Genomic DNA, 17399 nt, shown 5'->3' with positions numbered 1-17399 from the left:
GCAACAGCGCATAAACACGTGTTTTACACAAAATCGCGCGTGTTTTACCCCCTGTTCAAACTGGTATAGGTTGCCTTGGGTGCACTCGCCTTGCACCCGAATATCCTTCGCCGTATCGATCCAACGAAAAAACGGCATAAGAAGGTGCTGGTTCTGCGTTCAGTTCAGTTACAGTTCTCTCTCGGTTCGGATGTTATTTTTTCTGTTGCCGCAGTGGCTTGTCTAATATATATATTGAAAAGTCTTCTTAACCTTTCCTTAAACTGCTCATCATTTTACCTCGTGTTGTCGAGTTAAGCGTTCCAATTCCTGTTCCAAATGAGATTGATAAAGATATACCTTCGATACTATCCACCAGGTAAGATTGGGTAATTGAGTTTTTGGCGTAATCCAACCACCAACTTCATCTAACACGTACCACACGCTACCAGGCATTGCGCTGAACTACCAGAAGAAAGGTATCGAAGGGACCAAAATGATAGATCTGTTTGATCTTACACCAAGGTATGGAGTACTTCTAGAACTATAGACACTCATTTGAGCGGCACTGACCTGCCTACTCCCCCCTACCCATCCCTTTCAGCTGTGATCTCCAAGTGCTAACGAAGCAAATTGCCTCCACCGAACCACTCATTACGCAAGAAGTGTTCCCCCAGGTGACGGAAATATTGGAAAAGTTGCAGAAAAAGCTCAAAGAACCGGTCAAGACCAAGTTTTACCTGTTCAAAACGCTGCAAACGCACATCCTGCCACTGACGAATGTGTGCTTCGACAAATCGGGCAAAAAGTACGTCCCTGTTCTTAAGAGAATTCTTTAGGATCCAACTGTTTTCGGGGTGTGTGTGTGAACGTCTCTTTCGCAATTTCAGATGCATTACCGGATCTTACGACCGTACCTGTCGCATCTGGAACGTGGAAAGCGGTGACGAAGAGAAGGTCCTTAAAGGGCATGAAAATGTCGTCTTCTCTGTAGCCTACAACTATCCCCGATGGTATGGTTTCAAATCCCCAAAATTGAGGACTACAAAGTTGAAGCTTCTAATTTCCACATTTCTCTACTCTCCAGCGACCGGATACTTACAGGGTCATTTGACAAAACTGCCAAGATATGGAACCCCGTCTCGGGCAACTGTATCAACACACTCTGGGGTCATACGGCCGAAATTGTGGGCGCAGAGTTCAATCCCCACCAGTGTGAGCTGGTAGCAACGTGCAGCATGGACAATACGGCCCGCGTGTTTCACTCGGAAACGGGCCAGGAGATACATCTGTTTGCGGATCATTCGGCGGAAGTTATCTCGGCCCGGTTCAACAAGGAGGGTAGCCTGCTGCTCACCGCCTCGTTCGACGAAACGGCCACCGTGTGGGATATGCGAGCGAAGGAGTAAGTAACGCACTTAGGACTAGATTTTCACGGTTCAAACTTTAACGATATTGTGTTCCACTCCCACTGTCAGGCACGCCATCGTTATCCGTGGACATGAGGCCGAACTAAGTAACGCTGTCTGGAACTTCCAGTGCAATCTGATCGCTACCAGCTCCCTTGACCGGACGGCCAAGATATGGGATCTGCGTCGGTTGGATGAACCACAAGCCACGGCCACCCACAAGGATGAGGTGCTGGACGTTGCGTTCAACTGTACCGGCACACGGTTAGCGACGGGCAGTGCCGACTGTACCGCCAAGGTGTGGGATGTTACGGGCAATTTCGAGCTCGTTACGATCATGGCCGGCCATTCGGACGAAGTGTCTAAGGTGACGTTCAGCCCACCGGGTGGACTGCTGCTGACGGCATCGGCCGACAAAACGGCCCGCATTTGGAATTCGGGCACCGGTACCTGCACCCAGACACTGTCCGGGCACGATGGGGAAGTGTTTTCCTGCTCGTTCAACTACTCCGGCGACGCCATCATTACCGCGTCGAAGGACAACACGTGTAAGATATGGAGATGATACGACTGGTTCTCCGGGCAGGCCTTTAAAGTATGTAACTGTATGAACGTTATTTCCAATTTCAAGCATCTCAAACTCTAGCCTCTCGCCATTAGCCTCCCCTTGTTTTATTTAGCGCTCTTTTCCATAACCATAGGTACCATAGACTTAGTAGGATTGTGACCTTCATGATCTTCCCCATCTTAAAACGTTCCTTATTAGTACATCTTCAGATCTGTTCGCGCCCAGTGAATAGATTCCATCGTTTGCTCAACCTTTAGTAGCCCCTTAGTAACACCCCTTAGTAACTCGCGTAGTAACAAATGAATGCCATCGCTATACAACAGCATCAAAGTAACCCAAAACTTCCTTTAAAGATCAAGTGATCTTCATTTGATCTCCCAATCGTTGTATCCCATCGTATCACAAATCTGATTGGTGCATTAGTGCTAGAGTGGAGCTCCCGTAGCAATGGAATGACAAGAAGGAATGAAAATAACTGCCACAACATTAGAGACATCCAACTGCCATAAAGGAACGTGTGTCAAGTAGTAGTGCTATTATAGTCCAAGTGCCTATACACATCTAGCTCATCTAGGTGCTAATTGTGATGTAATGCTGCAATAAAAAACAACAACAACATAACACTAACATTTTTGCTCATCTTTCGTAGAACTTTACCTACATTTTATCTTATTCATTATTCATTTCTACTACTATTCCTACCCTTCGTACATCGTACTGTCGTACCTTTTTTCATTTGCTGCATGTTGCTTATTTCCTTTTCGCTCTACTCTACCTCTGCTTGTTCTTTTCCTTCACTAATTATTACTACTGCTACTACTTCTGCCACTACTACTTCGGGTTCGGTTGCATTAAGGGTCAGCCTAAGAAGCAGCGGCAGAGGTACAGTGTGGCATATAGCAACCGGGAGGCCGAACACTGGACCAAGTTTTTGCTGCGCAGCTGAACGCTTGATGCTCGCGGCGAGCGGATAATATTAAAAAGGGTGGAATTTACGCGAAAGGGAATTCCGTGCCCCTTACGTGAACCGTATTATGGCATATGAATTATTACATTGATTATTTGCTAAACTGTAACCGATTTTGCATTTACTGGATGGTAGATATAGCATCAAGCTATTGCTATCGAGAACTTAGTTTTTTGCTGTTAAAATAATAAATTTAACCTAAAAACAGGATAATGCAAATAATTAGAAACGACAAATGTTCGCGTGTAGCTTGCACCAAACCCCAGAGTAATTGTGTGGATGATTTGAGTCCACTTGCCATGATATTGAAAGTAATAATTCAGTTTTTCTAAAAGCTTCTTGACTAAGGGAATTCTCAATCGGCGTTCAAAGTTGTGTAAATATGTCTTGCAAATTATGAGGATCTTCTTCTACTACGATGTGACAAATAAGTAATTGAGTTTTAACAACTGATTGGCTTCGTTCCATTGAGTCCATATTATTCAAGTTCAAGTGTTAGTTATTTTACAATTATGTCTTTAAAATTTTTAAAACCAATAACTTATTATTAGAAGAATTTTATTGCACAATTGTGCCGCTAAACGAACAGCTGTTTTCGAATGTTTTGTGCAATGTTAACTTAACACAAAATGGGTTGAAAGAGTATCAAAGCAATTATTTATAAATATTGCACATAAAATCAGAATCAGTTTTAAATTAATGAATTAGACCAAAAATTGTAGAAATAATGCGTGATGGTCAATAAATAATCGGAGTAGAGCACAAACATGATTTTCCAAAATTTGTTTTCATTACACAATACATTCGAAACAGATGCCAATGCCAAAAAGTTGACGGCATTGAAGATAGTTGCTTGTAGCATACACCATTTTCTCTTAACTTAATCATATGATTTTCTATCCTCTTCTCATGATTTTTTTCTTTATTAAGAGGAACGCCATTGCAACCCCAAAAAGCAGACCACCATCAATCGCACTCAGTCGTCAGCCAAGATTTATTAAAACATTCCTCGTACTATTCCATCCATTTATCCATTTCCTCCCCACTGCGGAATCACAGGTCGACGTGGTACAATTCATACAGCCAATATACGCAAAACCGTCTCACGTCGGGAAAGGCAATGAAAAGCATTAGTAAAAATCAAAAAATAAAGACCAAAGCAAAACAAGCAAACTGCCACCATACACAAGACACCACCACCACACATGCCATATATGCCATATACTCTGCGTCAATGAATCGCAATTCGCTCGAAATGAACAATTTCACACCGGAATGTGAGTATAATGCCATAATTTAATTCCGTCTATCGCCATTGATCACTTAATCACGATCATACACAAAAGCATAAAAAGTATAAAAAAGCATACAAAACAACAACAAGAACCGAAAGGGAAACCGCACCAAGGCATTTGCGCGTACATTGCAGTACGTTCCTTGCAATAAAATGCATTAAAACGTGAACGCCACGGTTGAACTTAGCCACAACTCATGTCATACCCATCCGTAAGCATTGCCACCTCCTCCCAAAACTAAATCTTCCTATCAAAAAGCCCCATTTTACCGCAACATAACAATCGCTTGCAGTAACGCGTATCTTTGCATTTTGATCACCTATTCTCTATATTGGCGCACCACCAGAGGAGTTTGTTGATTTCCCTTTTTTTCACTCGGTTTCGACACGTTTGCCACACTGTGGAACACAATGTGGAACACGAATGTTGCAAGTCGAACTTAGTTGATGATTTAATATGCTTGCTCTTTGGCACTTCACCATCACGATCATACCACTATTAGTCACATGGCGGGACAACGTGCAACGAGCGCGCACAACGGGAACGCAAGACCGTTGCGCACACGCGAAAGCAATCAAGAGGAAAGCATTTGTAATCGCACTCTACAACTCTTTGCAGATACTACTGCGTCAAAAGTGTATTAAAATACTGGACTAGCCTTCGGAGTGGCCCAGGAGATGGGTGTGAACACGTTTCCCTGGGCATACAGTGGGAGAGCATACATCGTCGTATCGTCGCTCGTGTCTTTCCGTTTTTGATTTTTTTGTAAAGAGTCATTGAAGGTAAGGATTAGTGACTTGTTTTCTAGTGTTTCGAGTTACAATCATAGCGTTGAATCATAGGATCGAATTTGAACTTACGAGTTAATAGAGCAAGGCACAGCTGTTAGAGTACCGTTTTAAAGAGTGTTATGTTTTTATTTAATTGTTATAGTCTAAAAATGCAACAGATAAGCGTACAGTGATAGTATTTAAATAGAATGGATAACGTATTAGAATAGGATTAGTAGGTAACCGTTTACCGATTGCGATTTTCTTCCATCATATTTATAAAGAAGAAAGCTTTTTAAAAGTTGAAACGTTAGATGCAGACATAGACGAATAAAGCCCCATTTTAGGAACGCGTGTCTTTTGAGCCTCTTTTTCATCCATTGCCCCAACCGTGCTACCGTTTAGTCACACGTTTCCGAAAACTAAATCCCTAATCAGGGGCAAACCGGCATACATCTGCATACACCGGCATTGACGAGGTGCGCTCGAACCCAACCCCACTTCGAGCCAAAGCATCGAACCAAAGCTAAACCCCTTTTGATCTTGTCGTTCGACCGATCTCGCTCCCCCCCCCCCCCCCCCCACCCCTCTCTCTCTCTCCCTCTCTTTATCTGCCGAATGGCCATAGAAAGTTTGTTTGTTTAAACGTTCTTTAAATTGATTCTTTCGTCGATAAGAAGAGGCGGCATCATCTTCCGTATCCGCATGTACCAAACCACCCACCCAATTGCCATCTAAGCCTTTGCTGTTTGCTGAAGAAGCAGCATCCGCTCAGTGGTAGGTTGAAATCCTTCCTTGAAGACACACACACCCACACACGCAGGCAGGCTTCCCAATCCCCATCATATCGAAACTGCTGCTGCTGCTGCTGCTGCTGCCAAGCAAATAAACAATCCATGTTTGATTTCGTTCCTTACGGGGCTTCTTCTCGCACTTTTATGTGTGTGTGTATTTGGTCGAGAAAACGCCGGAAAGCCCGAAGACGATAAGCAGCAGCATCCCGTAGCCGCCGTCCTCTGTACCGTGTTTTTGGCGTCAGCTCAAGTGTTAACGAAACATCTGTACGGAAACTCACGACTCACTTCACACACCGACACTCACACACAGACAGGACGTATGTGTCTTTGCAGCGTGCCCAGGGATAACGAGAAGAAGGATCATCGGAATGTCTGGGGGAAGACTAAGAAACTCGGTTAGGTGTCTTTTCCCAGGAGCTTTGCTTCGTGCAGGAGGAGGGGGGCAGTGCTGATAATACACAGCTGTGGGGAAATAAGAATAAGATTCGAGATCACACTAGTAGCTTGTTAGGTACAGTTTCGTTTGCTAATATTTGGTAAAGCGATGCGAATAAAATTAATGTTCTATCTGCCGAAAAGTCTTTCCAAAAAGCAGAGGGTACAAAGTTGAAATAATATTCACTTGGCACCGCCTGGGACCAATCTTCACTCTCAAATTCTCATACTCCTCCTTCCCCTATATCAAATGCTCCTATCAATTGGAAATCACATCCATCGCCCCCATTCCAAAACCAACCCAGTGCAGTTATGTTTTAGTTTCGTCGTTTTTCTTTCCCGTTTATGCAATGACTCAGTCAAGCGTGATTGACCGTCCGACCGGGAGCTTGCTGCATGGCCAACCGGAATAAGCATCGCTCCCACCCTGCGAGCAACGTATCGACGTAGCTTTTCCACTCTCGCTTTCACACACACACACACACCTACATAGTCAGGACATGATCGCCTGCTGGCCTTTTTGTTGGCCTCGTTTTTCTTTCACTCGCATTACCCGAGGCATATCCGTACGAACGTTCGCTCCGTTTTCTTGGCACGTCAGGCGAACATTTTCATTCGAACTTATTCATTCGAAAGTTGCTCCATCCGATACGGTCCAGTGCGCTAATCGGACTTCAGAGAAACATTTGTCTCGTGAGCGGAACTGAAGTCCCTCGTGCCCCTTCTTCTTAGCTTGGATCGGTCGTCTTTTGCTGGAAACGTTGCTGATGTTGCTGATACTGATGCTACTGCTTCTTGAATGGGTGGGATTGGACAAGCTGGAGTTGTGTCTTGTGTGTGGAGCAGCCAAAATTCAACCGTCGGGTGCGGTCAGGATTAGTCAAAATTATCACGACACAAAGACATCGTCGCAAAAGCTGCTTGACCAATACGACATAATACGCACTGAGGACTATTCACTGAACGGTTGATGCAATAAAATATGATGTATTATTCAAATTTATAACAAATCTATTACAACACAGCAATGCAATTGGATAAAATCTTAATGCAATTGGATAAAATCCAAAACGAACGATAATCCTATTAGATTATCATAATTTCAACAATCATAACAGCACAACAGTTTTGCATGGACATATACAAATCCCACAATCCCCACAAGATATAAAGAAGTTGCTGCCTTCTTCTCCCCATATAAGAACCAACGCAACGTTTCTCTCCTTCTTGGTGCAACATAAACGGTCAAACAATATGATTGCTTAGAGTTAAGAGAAGAATAAAAAACTCTCCGTTGTGCAAGACGCATTTGGTAAAAAGTCCTTTTGTTCTACGGCATAGACGGACAGCCGGGACAGAAACAAAACTACACAGCGCACACCCGGAGAGCATTTCTTCACTTTTGTGACCGACAAATCTGACCACCCGTTCCACTTTCACCCACCACCACCATCTAAAATGGGCTATCCCTGATACGGTCCTTTGCGGTGCGGTTTCGTTTTCTTGTGTTTATTTACTCTAACACCCTTCGGGGCGTAATCGGCCCTCATTTGGGTGGGAACGGGCGGGTACAAGAAATGGGACCTTTATCCTTTCCATGCCGATCCTAAGACTTGCTATTTAACGACGACGACGACGACATGTTAGCAGGGCGAGTTTAAGAAGCAAATTTCCCCCTCTGTCACCCGGTCCCCGCGGTCGATAGGACCGTTTTTGGCATCCTTCGTTTCTTCGTTGTGTACGCTCTGTTGGACAAATGGCAAATATCAACAGTGCACACAACCGGTGCGCTAAGAATTGAACTGAAATGCTGGCCAGCAGTGGGCGTAGGCTATATTTTCTTAGCTCCGGCTCTATTTGTTTCTTAAGGCTTTTGAACTTCTGTACGGTGGATTGTTGTCGTATATCTATGTTTTTAGTGTGCTGCTATTTGAGGCAGATGGAGTATGTATTTCTGACCGGAGCAGAACCAATTGAATGCATTTGCATATCCAAATGACGCGTAGAGTCGTAGCTATCTTAAACGGAATGGCTTTTCCGTTGCGTATACGAGCCAATCAGTATTCAAACGAGTCATTGCAGACATGTGCAATTCTATATAATAAAGTGATTGATATCAGAGTCAATGAATAGCTGAGACTAACCTCTCATCCTTCATTCTGTATTCCTTAGAATGGCGATGAATTGCGGCACAAGCTGCTCCGCCGAATAACCACCAAGACTAATTTTACCAAAAAATTCTTCGCGATGCTTTTCAAACAGCACACGATTACGGCACCAATTGTACAGCTGCTTTACCAACTGTGCCGTTGTATTGAACAGCTTATCCTTTGGATAGAGCTCGGGATAAACTAACCGGTTCGGAACCAACGGCACACATCCACTGTAAACCGCTTCAAGCCTGTGAATAAATCAACGAAAGTAAATTAAAATTCAATAAATATAAGCAATAAGCGGATGTGCTAATAAATTACATTGCTACTCCGTAAAACTCGTGCAGCGCGGTGGACAGTACCACATCCCCTTCGGCCAACGTGCGCAAATACTCCTCCCTCGGCAGTGGTCCAAACTGTGCCACCTTCCCCTGCAATCGCTCCTCCAGCTGCTCAAAGCAACTGGGAATGGTTTCGAATCGTTCGCCCAGTATTGAGACGCGAAAGTTGACCCCCTTCGCCTGAAGTGCCAGCAACGCGTCGACCAGCTGTTCCGGATTTTTATCGTGCTCCCAGCGATGAGGCCAAATGATGTGGAGAGGAGGACTGAAAATTTGGAAAATAAATTATTAAACCTATTTTGTGTTCGATTACCTCTGCCTTACCTATCTTCTTTCTCTGCTTTAACACCTCTCTTTGTCAGCTTTCTAAACTCCACCGGGAAGTGCAGAACGTCACACTTTGGGACAATTTTCTCTCTCACTCCCTGGAAGCTCATGTTGGGTACTTTCCTTAAAAACGATTCTATGCTATCGAGAAAGGAGTTCATGTTGTACCGTGAGTTAAACAGTATCCTATCAGCACAAAGGCACGTCGTTATCTGGTTGATTCCATACTGGACGTCACGCTGTTTCGCATCCCTGACCGGGTAGCACAGTTGATTTTCGTGAAAGTAAACAATCTTCCGGCAGGCAGCGAGATCCGTTCGCATTCCAATCAGCTCAGCTAGGTTCAGTACCGAGCTGCAGAAGATGGTTTGGTACCGGTGGGCAGTAGAGATGCGGCCGGCAAAGTGTAACGCACTCATCCGTGCACACCAGTGCCATTTTTTCGCCGGAATGGTAAGCAGATCGTACTCTTCCTCCTTGAGATCTATAAAAAATTAGGCATTACATTATTAGTGAATCAATAAGGGCGTCAATGTGGAACTTACTTTTTAGCAACACATCTACCAGCTGTTTGTGGGAACCGCCGTAGAATGCTTCCAGAATCAAAATTGGCGCCACGTGGGCAAACAGAATGTGCTGTCCTAGACAGCCGTGTAGCACTTAAAGCAAGGGTTAAAACTAAAACATTAGGAAGATTGGATATAATTCCCGTTTTCTATTTCTCAGGCGATGGTAAATATTCGTTGTTACTGTTTGAATTAGCTTTTAAATGCCGGTAAATGCAGGAAGCATGCCCGAGACTTCGTTTGTTTTGATCCCGTTCTTCTCGCACTGGAATGACAGATGACGGTCATGTTTACAGTACGGTGTTGAAAAGTCAGCTTTCCGAAAGACAGTTTAGGTTATGAATTTGCTTTGCTAACATAAAACAGTTTCAATCGATGCGGTTTTATGTGTTGTTTTCTCAATTTGTACGATTATTTCGCCTTATTTAACACAATTTGAAGCCAAACAATCATACAGAAGTAAACCACATTCTTCCGACTTTTTCAGACTCACCCTTCCCTTGCGCCCGATTGGTACACTTCATTGGCCCATCTGAAATTTCTCGTGAAACTTTTCTAGCCCCAACTAGCCCTAACATAACACAGTCCACACAGTAAGCTTGAGTTTGGATATTTCCGTTTATTACATCTGCAACTTATCACACACGTACAGAGCAAGCCTCTCCAGCACGGACGATAAGATTGTTTACGTTCTCATCGTCCCTTCTGCCACCAAGTCGTGCGATGATGATGGTTGATGGAAAGAAACGCCGCCTCGGAGATGGATGAAGCTAGTGGGAGGAGTGAGCCTGCCCCGTACGTACGAACTGTTTGCAACGCTCCTTCCACGCACGCCGCACACTTAGAAGAAATATCCCAAAATCTTTCCTCCCAGATGCTTCCGCCGGGCCTCCTCATGGTCCATGATACCGCCGCTGGTAGTGAGCACGACGTAGCCGAACTGACGCGACGGCAGCAGATTGTTCGTCCAGCGCTCCAGATCGGTCACCTTCGTGTCGAACCGGGGCGAGATGATGCCGGCCTTGTTCAGGCGGCCGGTCAGGTTCACCACCACCTTGCCGCTGCGATGGTCGTCCACGATCTCGAACTCGCCGATGTAGCCGTGCTTCATCATGACGGTCAGGAAGCGGATGACCACCTTCGAGTTCGGGCGGATCAGCACCTGGCGCTTGCCGCGCTTCTCCGCATTGTTGATGCACTTGAGCGCATCGGCCAGCACGCTGATACGGACCATTGTTTGTTTGGTTCGGTTTTGGTGGGGGGAAACTCCGGAGCTTTACGCTATTTACACGCAATTTTCGAGCGCAGATACGGTGTGTTTTCACGGCAAAGCCTCGTTTTCAAAAGAAGGTGCAAAGAAGGAAGAAAAAAGGTGGAAGAAATCGAACGTCACTTTTTGACAGCCACGGAGCAGTCATTTCTTTCGATCAAGGTACAGAGAGCTTGGGTGTGAGGAAAAAAATGCCACAATAAACATTTTTATTTCAATATTTCCACTGAATCTACAACCATTTGAATTGCATAAGGAGTAGTAAAACATGGAAAAATAAATATTTAAATTGCAAAAATTCTTCCTAGAGCAACGATTTTCCAAATCGTTCTCCCCTTTTCCAACTCAGCTTGTCTAGAGTGACCTTGTTCAGTGACAGCAACCCACCCACACAAGCTGTCAGTGCTAGGAAACCGAAACAACATCGCTGCCCCGAGCTAGTGTGAGATAGAATTGTTAATTTTGCACGGCAGCAACGTTTCCCTGGCCAAACAGCTCCCGTCCACAGCAAAACAGACAGCAATGGACGACAAATGAGCATCAAAAGGACGGTTTCTATTGTGCGCTAACAGAACAATCAGCAACATCAGAAAGCACCATTCCACTGCCTAGAGCAGTGCATCGTCGTCCCCTTCTTCCGCCTCTACGAGAGTGCTGGCACGTACCAGAAACAGGACCGCCGGACGAAAAAGCCATGGACGAAGTGCAAACCATCGAGGCAGCCGTCCTGTCCTTCTATCGGGGCGGGTCGGAGCAGCAGAAGGAGACGCACAAATGGCTGCAGCAGGTACAGAACAGCCCGCAGGCTTGGTCCTTCTGCTGGGAGCTGATGCAGCTGAACAAATCGTCCGAAATACAGTTTTTCGGCGCAATCACGCTCAACTCGAAGCTGCGCAGCGATTGGGCCGAGGTGCCGAAGGAGGCCCACCACGAGCTGAAGCAGAAGCTGCTCGAAACGATCGTACTGTTTGGGAATGGGCCGAAAATTGTGCTTAACAGACTGTGTATTTCGGTAAGTTTGGATCCGTTGCGGTATCCTTTGGTGTATCTAAATCATCTTCACCATCTTCCCTCAGCTGGGTCTCTTTATCGTACACATGCTACGGCACCCGACCGTGATCGAAGAGGTGACCAACATGTTCCTGCACGAGCAGCTCGGTAACCTGTCCAAGGTGACACAGATCGAGATACTGATGGCCGTCCTGGAGGGCATACCGGAGGAGGTGAAAAACATACGCACACAGATCCCGCGCACGGTGGTGTGCGAGGAGCTGAACCGGAACGCGGAGTTCGTGATGCAAACCGTCGTTACGTACCTGAACGAGAAGCTTAGCCGCAGCGCGGTCGAGCCGCACGACATGAACGGGCTGATCAATGCGGCCAAGTGTACCGGCACGTGGGTTGCGCACGGCAATGTGCATCTGAACGACCGCGAGGGCATGATACAAACGCTGCTCAAAGCGATCCACTACTGCTACTGGAAGGAGCCAAAGGACGACGGCTGTCTAATGCCGGAAGAGAATGAGCTTGCAGAAACGGCACTTAAGTCGCTAGCGGTAGGCAGCACACAAACGAGGCCACAAACCGATGATGGCATTTTATGTATAATTGTCCTTTTTTCATATTTTCAGAACATAATCTCGTCGTACGCGACGCAAAATGCGAAATATTCGTTCACCGTCATCAACTACATGAAGCTGTTCCTGGACGTGCTCGTACCGATCCTGGACGCGGAGTACAAGGAGAACAACGACAACGAGAACCTGGCGCTGATGATTTACGCCCTGTTCATCTCCACCCTCGAGTGCTTCTCGTCGGCCATCTTTGCCGGCATCGTTACCGACTCGGAGGAGGTGTCCAAGGTGTACACGCGCACGGTCGACATGCTGATCAAGTGCACGGACAAGCCGGGCACCTACCCGGTGGACGAATCGTGCAGCACGTACGCGATGGAGTTCTGGTACATGCTGCAGGAGGAGGTCCTCTCGATGGACAGCGGCGAGCACAAGAAGCGCTGCCTCGAAGCCATCAAGCCCGTCTACGCGCACGTGGTGAAGGTGCTGGTGCGGAAATCGCAACTGCCCACCGAATCCTCTCTGCACAAGTGGAACGATGACGATCTGGAGGCGTTCCGGTGCTATCGGCAGGACATTGGCGATACGCTGCTGTCCTGCCACGACGTGCTGAACGATCTGATGCTCGACGTGCTGTCGGAGGCGCTGGAAGAATCGATCATGTACCTCAGCTACGATCCGCAGTCGACGGAAAGCTGGACACTGCTCGAAGCGACCATACACGCGTTCTGCTCGATCGCGCAGAAGATCGAGTACACCGAGCACCAGCAGATCGTGAAGCTGCTCAAGGTGCTGAACGAAATCCCGTACGAGAAGTACAGCGACAAGCTGTTCGGCATGGCGCTCGAAACGGTCGGTGCGTACAGCGAGTGGATCGGGGACAACCCCAAGTACCTGCCGTCCGCCATCACGCTGCTGGTGAAGGGTCTGAACTCCACCAAAGCGTCCCAGGCCACGCTCGGGCTGAAGGACCTGACCTCGGAGTGCCAGAAGGAGGTAATACCGTACGCCCTGCCGCTGCTGGACGCTTGCCGCACGGCACTGCAGGAAGGCCATCTGAAGAATGCGGAGATGATCCGGCTCATGTACACCGTCGGCAACATACTGAGCGTCATCTCGTACGAAAACATCATCCTCTACCTGGATGCGATGGTTTCGCCCTGCTTCGAGGAGCTGCAGGTGCACGTGCAGAACAACGACCGGACCGAACCGACCAAGGCGCGGGTCGTGCTGCGGCTCGAAATGATCTCGAAGCTGTTCTCCTCGCTGAACATTCGCAAACCGACCGAGGGTGACATGGACAAGGGGCTGGTGGTGGGCGTGGGACCGCACAAGCTGCCCTTTCCGGCCGGTGGAACGCCGGCACCGGGCGCTCCGGTACAGCCGATCCTGCTCATACTGGAGAAAACGATGGGCCTGCTGAAGAGCTTGTGCACGCTGTGGATTCACGACGAGACGGTTATCGACACGCTGTGCAAAGCGCTGCAGCAGGCGCTGACCAACCTGATGGATGACATTAAACCGCTGCTTACTGAGATGTGCTGTCTGGTGCTGTCCATCCTGAACACGAACTGCGTCGTCTCGGCGGCGGATATTGCCGGAAATGTAAGGGGAGAGGGTTTTTTTTGATTTTAGAGCCACTTTTTCAATTCCCTTTCGTTTGTTTTATCATTTCAGTTCATCCTGATGTTTTACAAAGATCAAGACTGTCGGCAGCTCATGGTGCAATTGTTTACTGCCATCATGGACTACAACTTTAACCAGATGGAGGTAACACGATGAACAGAGACGCTCTTCCTAAAGGAACGAGAAATTAACAGCAAAACTCTTCTTCACTTTTTCAAGCGAAATGTGGGTAAACTGTCCCGGATAGCGGATCTGATTGAAACGTTCTACGCGTTCAACACGAGAATATCGAAAAAGATACCCATCTGCTACAGCGAGGTACAGATAGACTGTATGAAGTTGGTGGATTACGGTAAGTTCCTCCAAGTGGAGTAGCGTTCGCGTTCGAATAATAGCTTTTTACACCCTTTTTTCTTCTTCATATTTTCCCTGCAGCCACCAAGTGTATGATGTTACCAGAGACGGGCCCGATGAAGAAGAGCGTGGCGTTCATCACGATGTTCGTAAAGGAATCGACCAACCACCCCGTCATGATGAACGTGATACTGGCGCAGGGCGAAAACATTGTCCGATCTACCTTCCTGTGTATTGGTTCGTACGACATTTTCAACATTTAAACCGTGTAAGGCTTAGAAACATTGTTTTATACGCCTCCTCCCCCCCCCCCCCCTCCTACTTTCCTTCAGGTGGTACAGCCCTTCGCACGCAGGTGGAAATTTTTGCCGACATTTTCCTTGCCCTCAACTTCCGCTATCCGGCCGAATTCATCCAGTGGATGAAGCTGCTGGAGGTACCGAACTTCCCGACCGCGTACGTCAGCGCCACCGATAAGGAGCAGTTTATGCGCAAAATTATCAAGTAAGTTTGCCGCTTTGCTTTCACTGGTGGTGGTAAAAATACAATTAAAAAAAATAAAAGTGAAATGAACACTCTTTTCTCCAGGGAGCGGGTTAACAAGCGGCTGGTGCAGGATCATGTGCGAAAGTTTGCCGCGCTCTGCAGGAACATTGTCGAGTATGAGAACAAATAAGCGCAAAATGTTGCAAAAAACACTTACAACACAGGAGCAGCAGCCAGTCAGTCAGTCAGTGTGAGATTGTGTGAACAGGAAATACTTTCAATCTAACCAATGTGATTTTTAGCCTGTAGTAAAACAAAAAATAAGGAAAATAACCATTACTGCTATGTTGTGTACAAAAGCGAACGTTCGGTTCGCACTCCCCCGATGGACAACAATCCGGCCCGATTGAGTAAAGAAAAAAAAAAACCGGAAAATAACCGGTGTGAACGATAATGGTGTGCCAATGAAGGATACCTGGAGACACCCGCGGAAAAGCCGATTACTTCCCATCACACGCAGTAGTGTGTGTGTGCCCCAACACCACCACCATCTTATCACAACAAAAAACTGATAAATGTCTGCCTAGCGTGTTTCTCTTCTTAGGATGCGAAAATAAAAATGATGCGACATTGATTTTATTTTACTTCCATTTGTTGGTTTATTTTGTTTAATCTATTTATGGTTTTACATGTTAATTATTGAACAGAAAAAAGGGGTGCGAGTGTCACATCTTCATCTCACGTTAGTTTTTATTTGTGGTGGTTTTTTGTGTGTCCCGTCCGTGTTCGTATTGCTAGTCATTCTAGTTCAAACCAAATAAAAGCTACTACCGCACTGCACACTCCACAGTACGGGTGTAGAAATTGGACAAAAGAGCATTGCAGGAAGCTTAAACAGATTGCTTATGCTTATTCTCCATCCATCCACACACTCACACACAGACACACTCACACAAGGAGCCAATACCAAACACTGTGATACAAAACTATCCCCACCACAAAAAGGGAGGTGCATGCATGCATGTAGTAAGATTAGAGGATTGAAACACAAATCAATTTAAAAGAAAAGACCGATCAATGCTACCAAAATCTTCCCCCGCCCCCCGCTCACCCTAGCGCGAACTGTCCGAGCTGTTGCTCTGGCGACGCCGCCTGACCGGGCTGCGCGATCGTCTACGCCGCGGGCTGCGTCGGATCGATGGGCGGCGCCGGTAGCGCATCGGCGAGGTACGCCAGCGCGGCATGGGCCGATTGTTGCGCATGATCGGCGAGGGACGCCTCATCGGCGGGCGCTGCTTCTGTACCAGCACGGGCGATGCCGTTATCTCCTGCCCATCGATCTGGCCACCGTCCATGTGCTTCATCGCATTTTCCGCCCCATTCGGGTCGACGTACTCGACGTAGCAGAACCCACGGCCGAACGGTTGGAACCGTTCCATCGGGAAATCGACCTTGCTGATCTCGCCGTACGAGCTGAAGATTTCCACAATGTGATCACGGTTAACGTTGCGCGTCAGCCGCCCGATGTGGATGCGTACCGGGCGCGGCGTGACGGAACGTTCGCGACGCTTGCGCTTCGACGAACCGGACCGCGAGCGGCGGCTGCGCGAATCTTTGATCGACTTGTCGACCGATGGCGCCCGGGCCTGCTTGTTTTCCTTGTCATTGTCGCGCGGTTCCGAACTGCGGCGTTCCGTTTTCTCCTTCGACTTGGACCGCACGCTCGTGCCCTTTACCGGCGGTTCCTTGGCAGTGGCGGCGGACTGTTTGTCCCAGCTTTGGGCCGGTTGGGCCGGGCTCTTGCTGCGCGACCGCGACCGGGAGCGGGTGTTCGTTTTGCGCTTGGTGCGTGAACGCTCGGCCCCGCTGCTGGACGACGACGAGGAGCTGGACGAGGACGAGCTGCTGCTGGACGAGCTCGACCGCGAACCGGAACTGCTGCGCGAGGAGCTGCTGTCCGATGAGCTGTCGGGAGGGGCGAAACATACGATGAGCGAAACAGGCAACACAAAAACGGGGGAAAACAATGTTTACACTACCTTCCGCTGCTATCGCTGCTGCTAGAGGTACGCTTTTTACGCTCCTTCTCACGACCGCGCTGCTTCTTGTCGGCCTTTTCCGATTCCTCCGAGTCGGACTGATTCTTCGACCGTGTCCTGCAAAGAACGGCACGCATTAGGGTAACGTTTGCTGCAACTGGTGTGCGCCTGCGATGATGCTACTTACATTTTCTTTAAAAGTTGATACGATTCGTCTCGATTAGCACCGTAAAATCAATAATCTTTTTCCTTTGCCGAAAAAAACAAATGGCAGACGCCTGGAAGCAAGCCGCTTGCCACAATCGACTGTCAAAGAGTGCTGCCAAAGGTGTGGACAGAAAGGTACGCTCGCTGTCAAAAAGGTGGCAAGGTTGTTATAGTTATTTCACAATCAAAAAAGATTACAAAATAATAATAAAACCCGCTCTTAATTAACCAAAAAA

The 17399-nt window shown here is 47.3% G+C and overlaps 5 protein-coding genes across 9 annotated transcripts in view; 2 read left to right on the top strand and 3 right to left on the bottom strand.

Moving 5' to 3' along the window:
* Positions 1-9895, bottom strand: part of LOC1278934 (glycosyltransferase-like domain-containing protein 1-like) — a 28485-nt gene extending 18590 nt beyond the window's left edge. The window contains exons 1-5 of the mRNA XM_061653173.1: positions 9874-9895; positions 9587-9700; positions 9039-9525; positions 8695-8979; positions 8365-8621 (exon numbers count right to left, since the gene is read on the bottom strand). Of these exons, the coding sequence (XP_061509157.1) occupies positions 8375-8621; positions 8695-8979; positions 9039-9525; positions 9587-9700; positions 9874-9895 (1155 nt within the window). The 3' untranslated portion in view covers positions 8365-8374. The remainder of the gene's footprint in view (positions 1-8364; positions 8622-8694; positions 8980-9038; positions 9526-9586; positions 9701-9873) is intronic.
* Positions 43-6403, top strand: LOC1278935 (dynein assembly factor with WD repeat domains 1). 4 transcript variants are annotated; one of them, XR_009766369.1, is made up of 7 exons: positions 43-358; positions 432-504; positions 584-787; positions 870-992; positions 1067-1384; positions 1458-4200; positions 4837-6401. XR_009766369.1 is itself a non-coding variant. In XM_061660114.1 (7 exons), the coding sequence occupies exons 1-6, from the start codon at positions 319-321 to the stop codon at positions 1951-1953; spliced, it is 1254 nt and encodes a 417-aa protein (XP_061516098.1). In that variant the 5' UTR covers positions 43-318; the 3' UTR covers positions 1954-1983; positions 2813-6403. The 4 variants fall into 4 exon arrangements, 3 of the variants coding, with proteins under 3 accessions (XP_061516098.1, XP_061516099.1, XP_061516097.1); XM_061660114.1 differs by having other exon boundaries at positions 1458-1983; positions 2813-6403; XM_061660115.1 differs by having other exon boundaries at positions 1458-1983; positions 4837-6398.
* Positions 9896-10206: 311 nt separating the features above from the next.
* Positions 10207-10884, bottom strand: LOC1278933 (small ribosomal subunit protein uS8A). Its single transcript, XM_318584.4, has one exon. It carries the CDS (start codon positions 10839-10841, stop codon positions 10449-10451), a length of 393 nt encoding a protein of 130 aa, XP_318584.1. The 5' UTR covers positions 10842-10884; the 3' UTR covers positions 10207-10448.
* Positions 10885-10962: 78 nt separating this feature from the next.
* Positions 10963-15561, top strand: LOC1278932 (importin-13). Of its 2 annotated transcripts, none has more exons than XM_061660109.1 (8): positions 10963-11889; positions 11954-12433; positions 12509-14056; positions 14129-14221; positions 14297-14429; positions 14513-14668; positions 14764-14935; positions 15020-15561. In XM_061660109.1, the coding sequence occupies exons 1-8, from the start codon at positions 11572-11574 to the stop codon at positions 15105-15107; spliced, it is 2988 nt and encodes a 995-aa protein (XP_061516093.1). In that variant the 5' UTR covers positions 10963-11571; the 3' UTR covers positions 15108-15561. The 2 variants fall into 2 exon arrangements, with proteins under 2 accessions (XP_061516093.1, XP_061516092.1); XM_061660108.1 differs by having other exon boundaries at positions 11250-11889; positions 14996-15561.
* On the bottom strand, positions 15552-17369 carry LOC1278931 (RNA-binding protein with serine-rich domain 1). Its single transcript, XM_318582.4, has 3 exons — positions 17144-17369; positions 16957-17073; positions 15552-16882 (listed from the first exon to the last, which is right to left on the bottom strand). Coding segments are annotated over exons 1-3 (972 nt in total). The 5' UTR covers positions 17146-17369; the 3' UTR covers positions 15552-16029.
* Between the last annotated feature and the right edge of the window lie 30 nt (positions 17370-17399).

Source organism: Anopheles gambiae, chromosome 3, assembly GCF_943734735.2.
Source record: "Anopheles gambiae chromosome 3, idAnoGambNW_F1_1, whole genome shotgun sequence".
Taxonomy (NCBI): Eukaryota; Metazoa; Arthropoda; class Insecta; order Diptera; family Culicidae; genus Anopheles; species Anopheles gambiae.
Note: the sequence above shows the minus strand (reverse complement) of the source record. Positions and strands in the feature narration are given on the sequence as shown.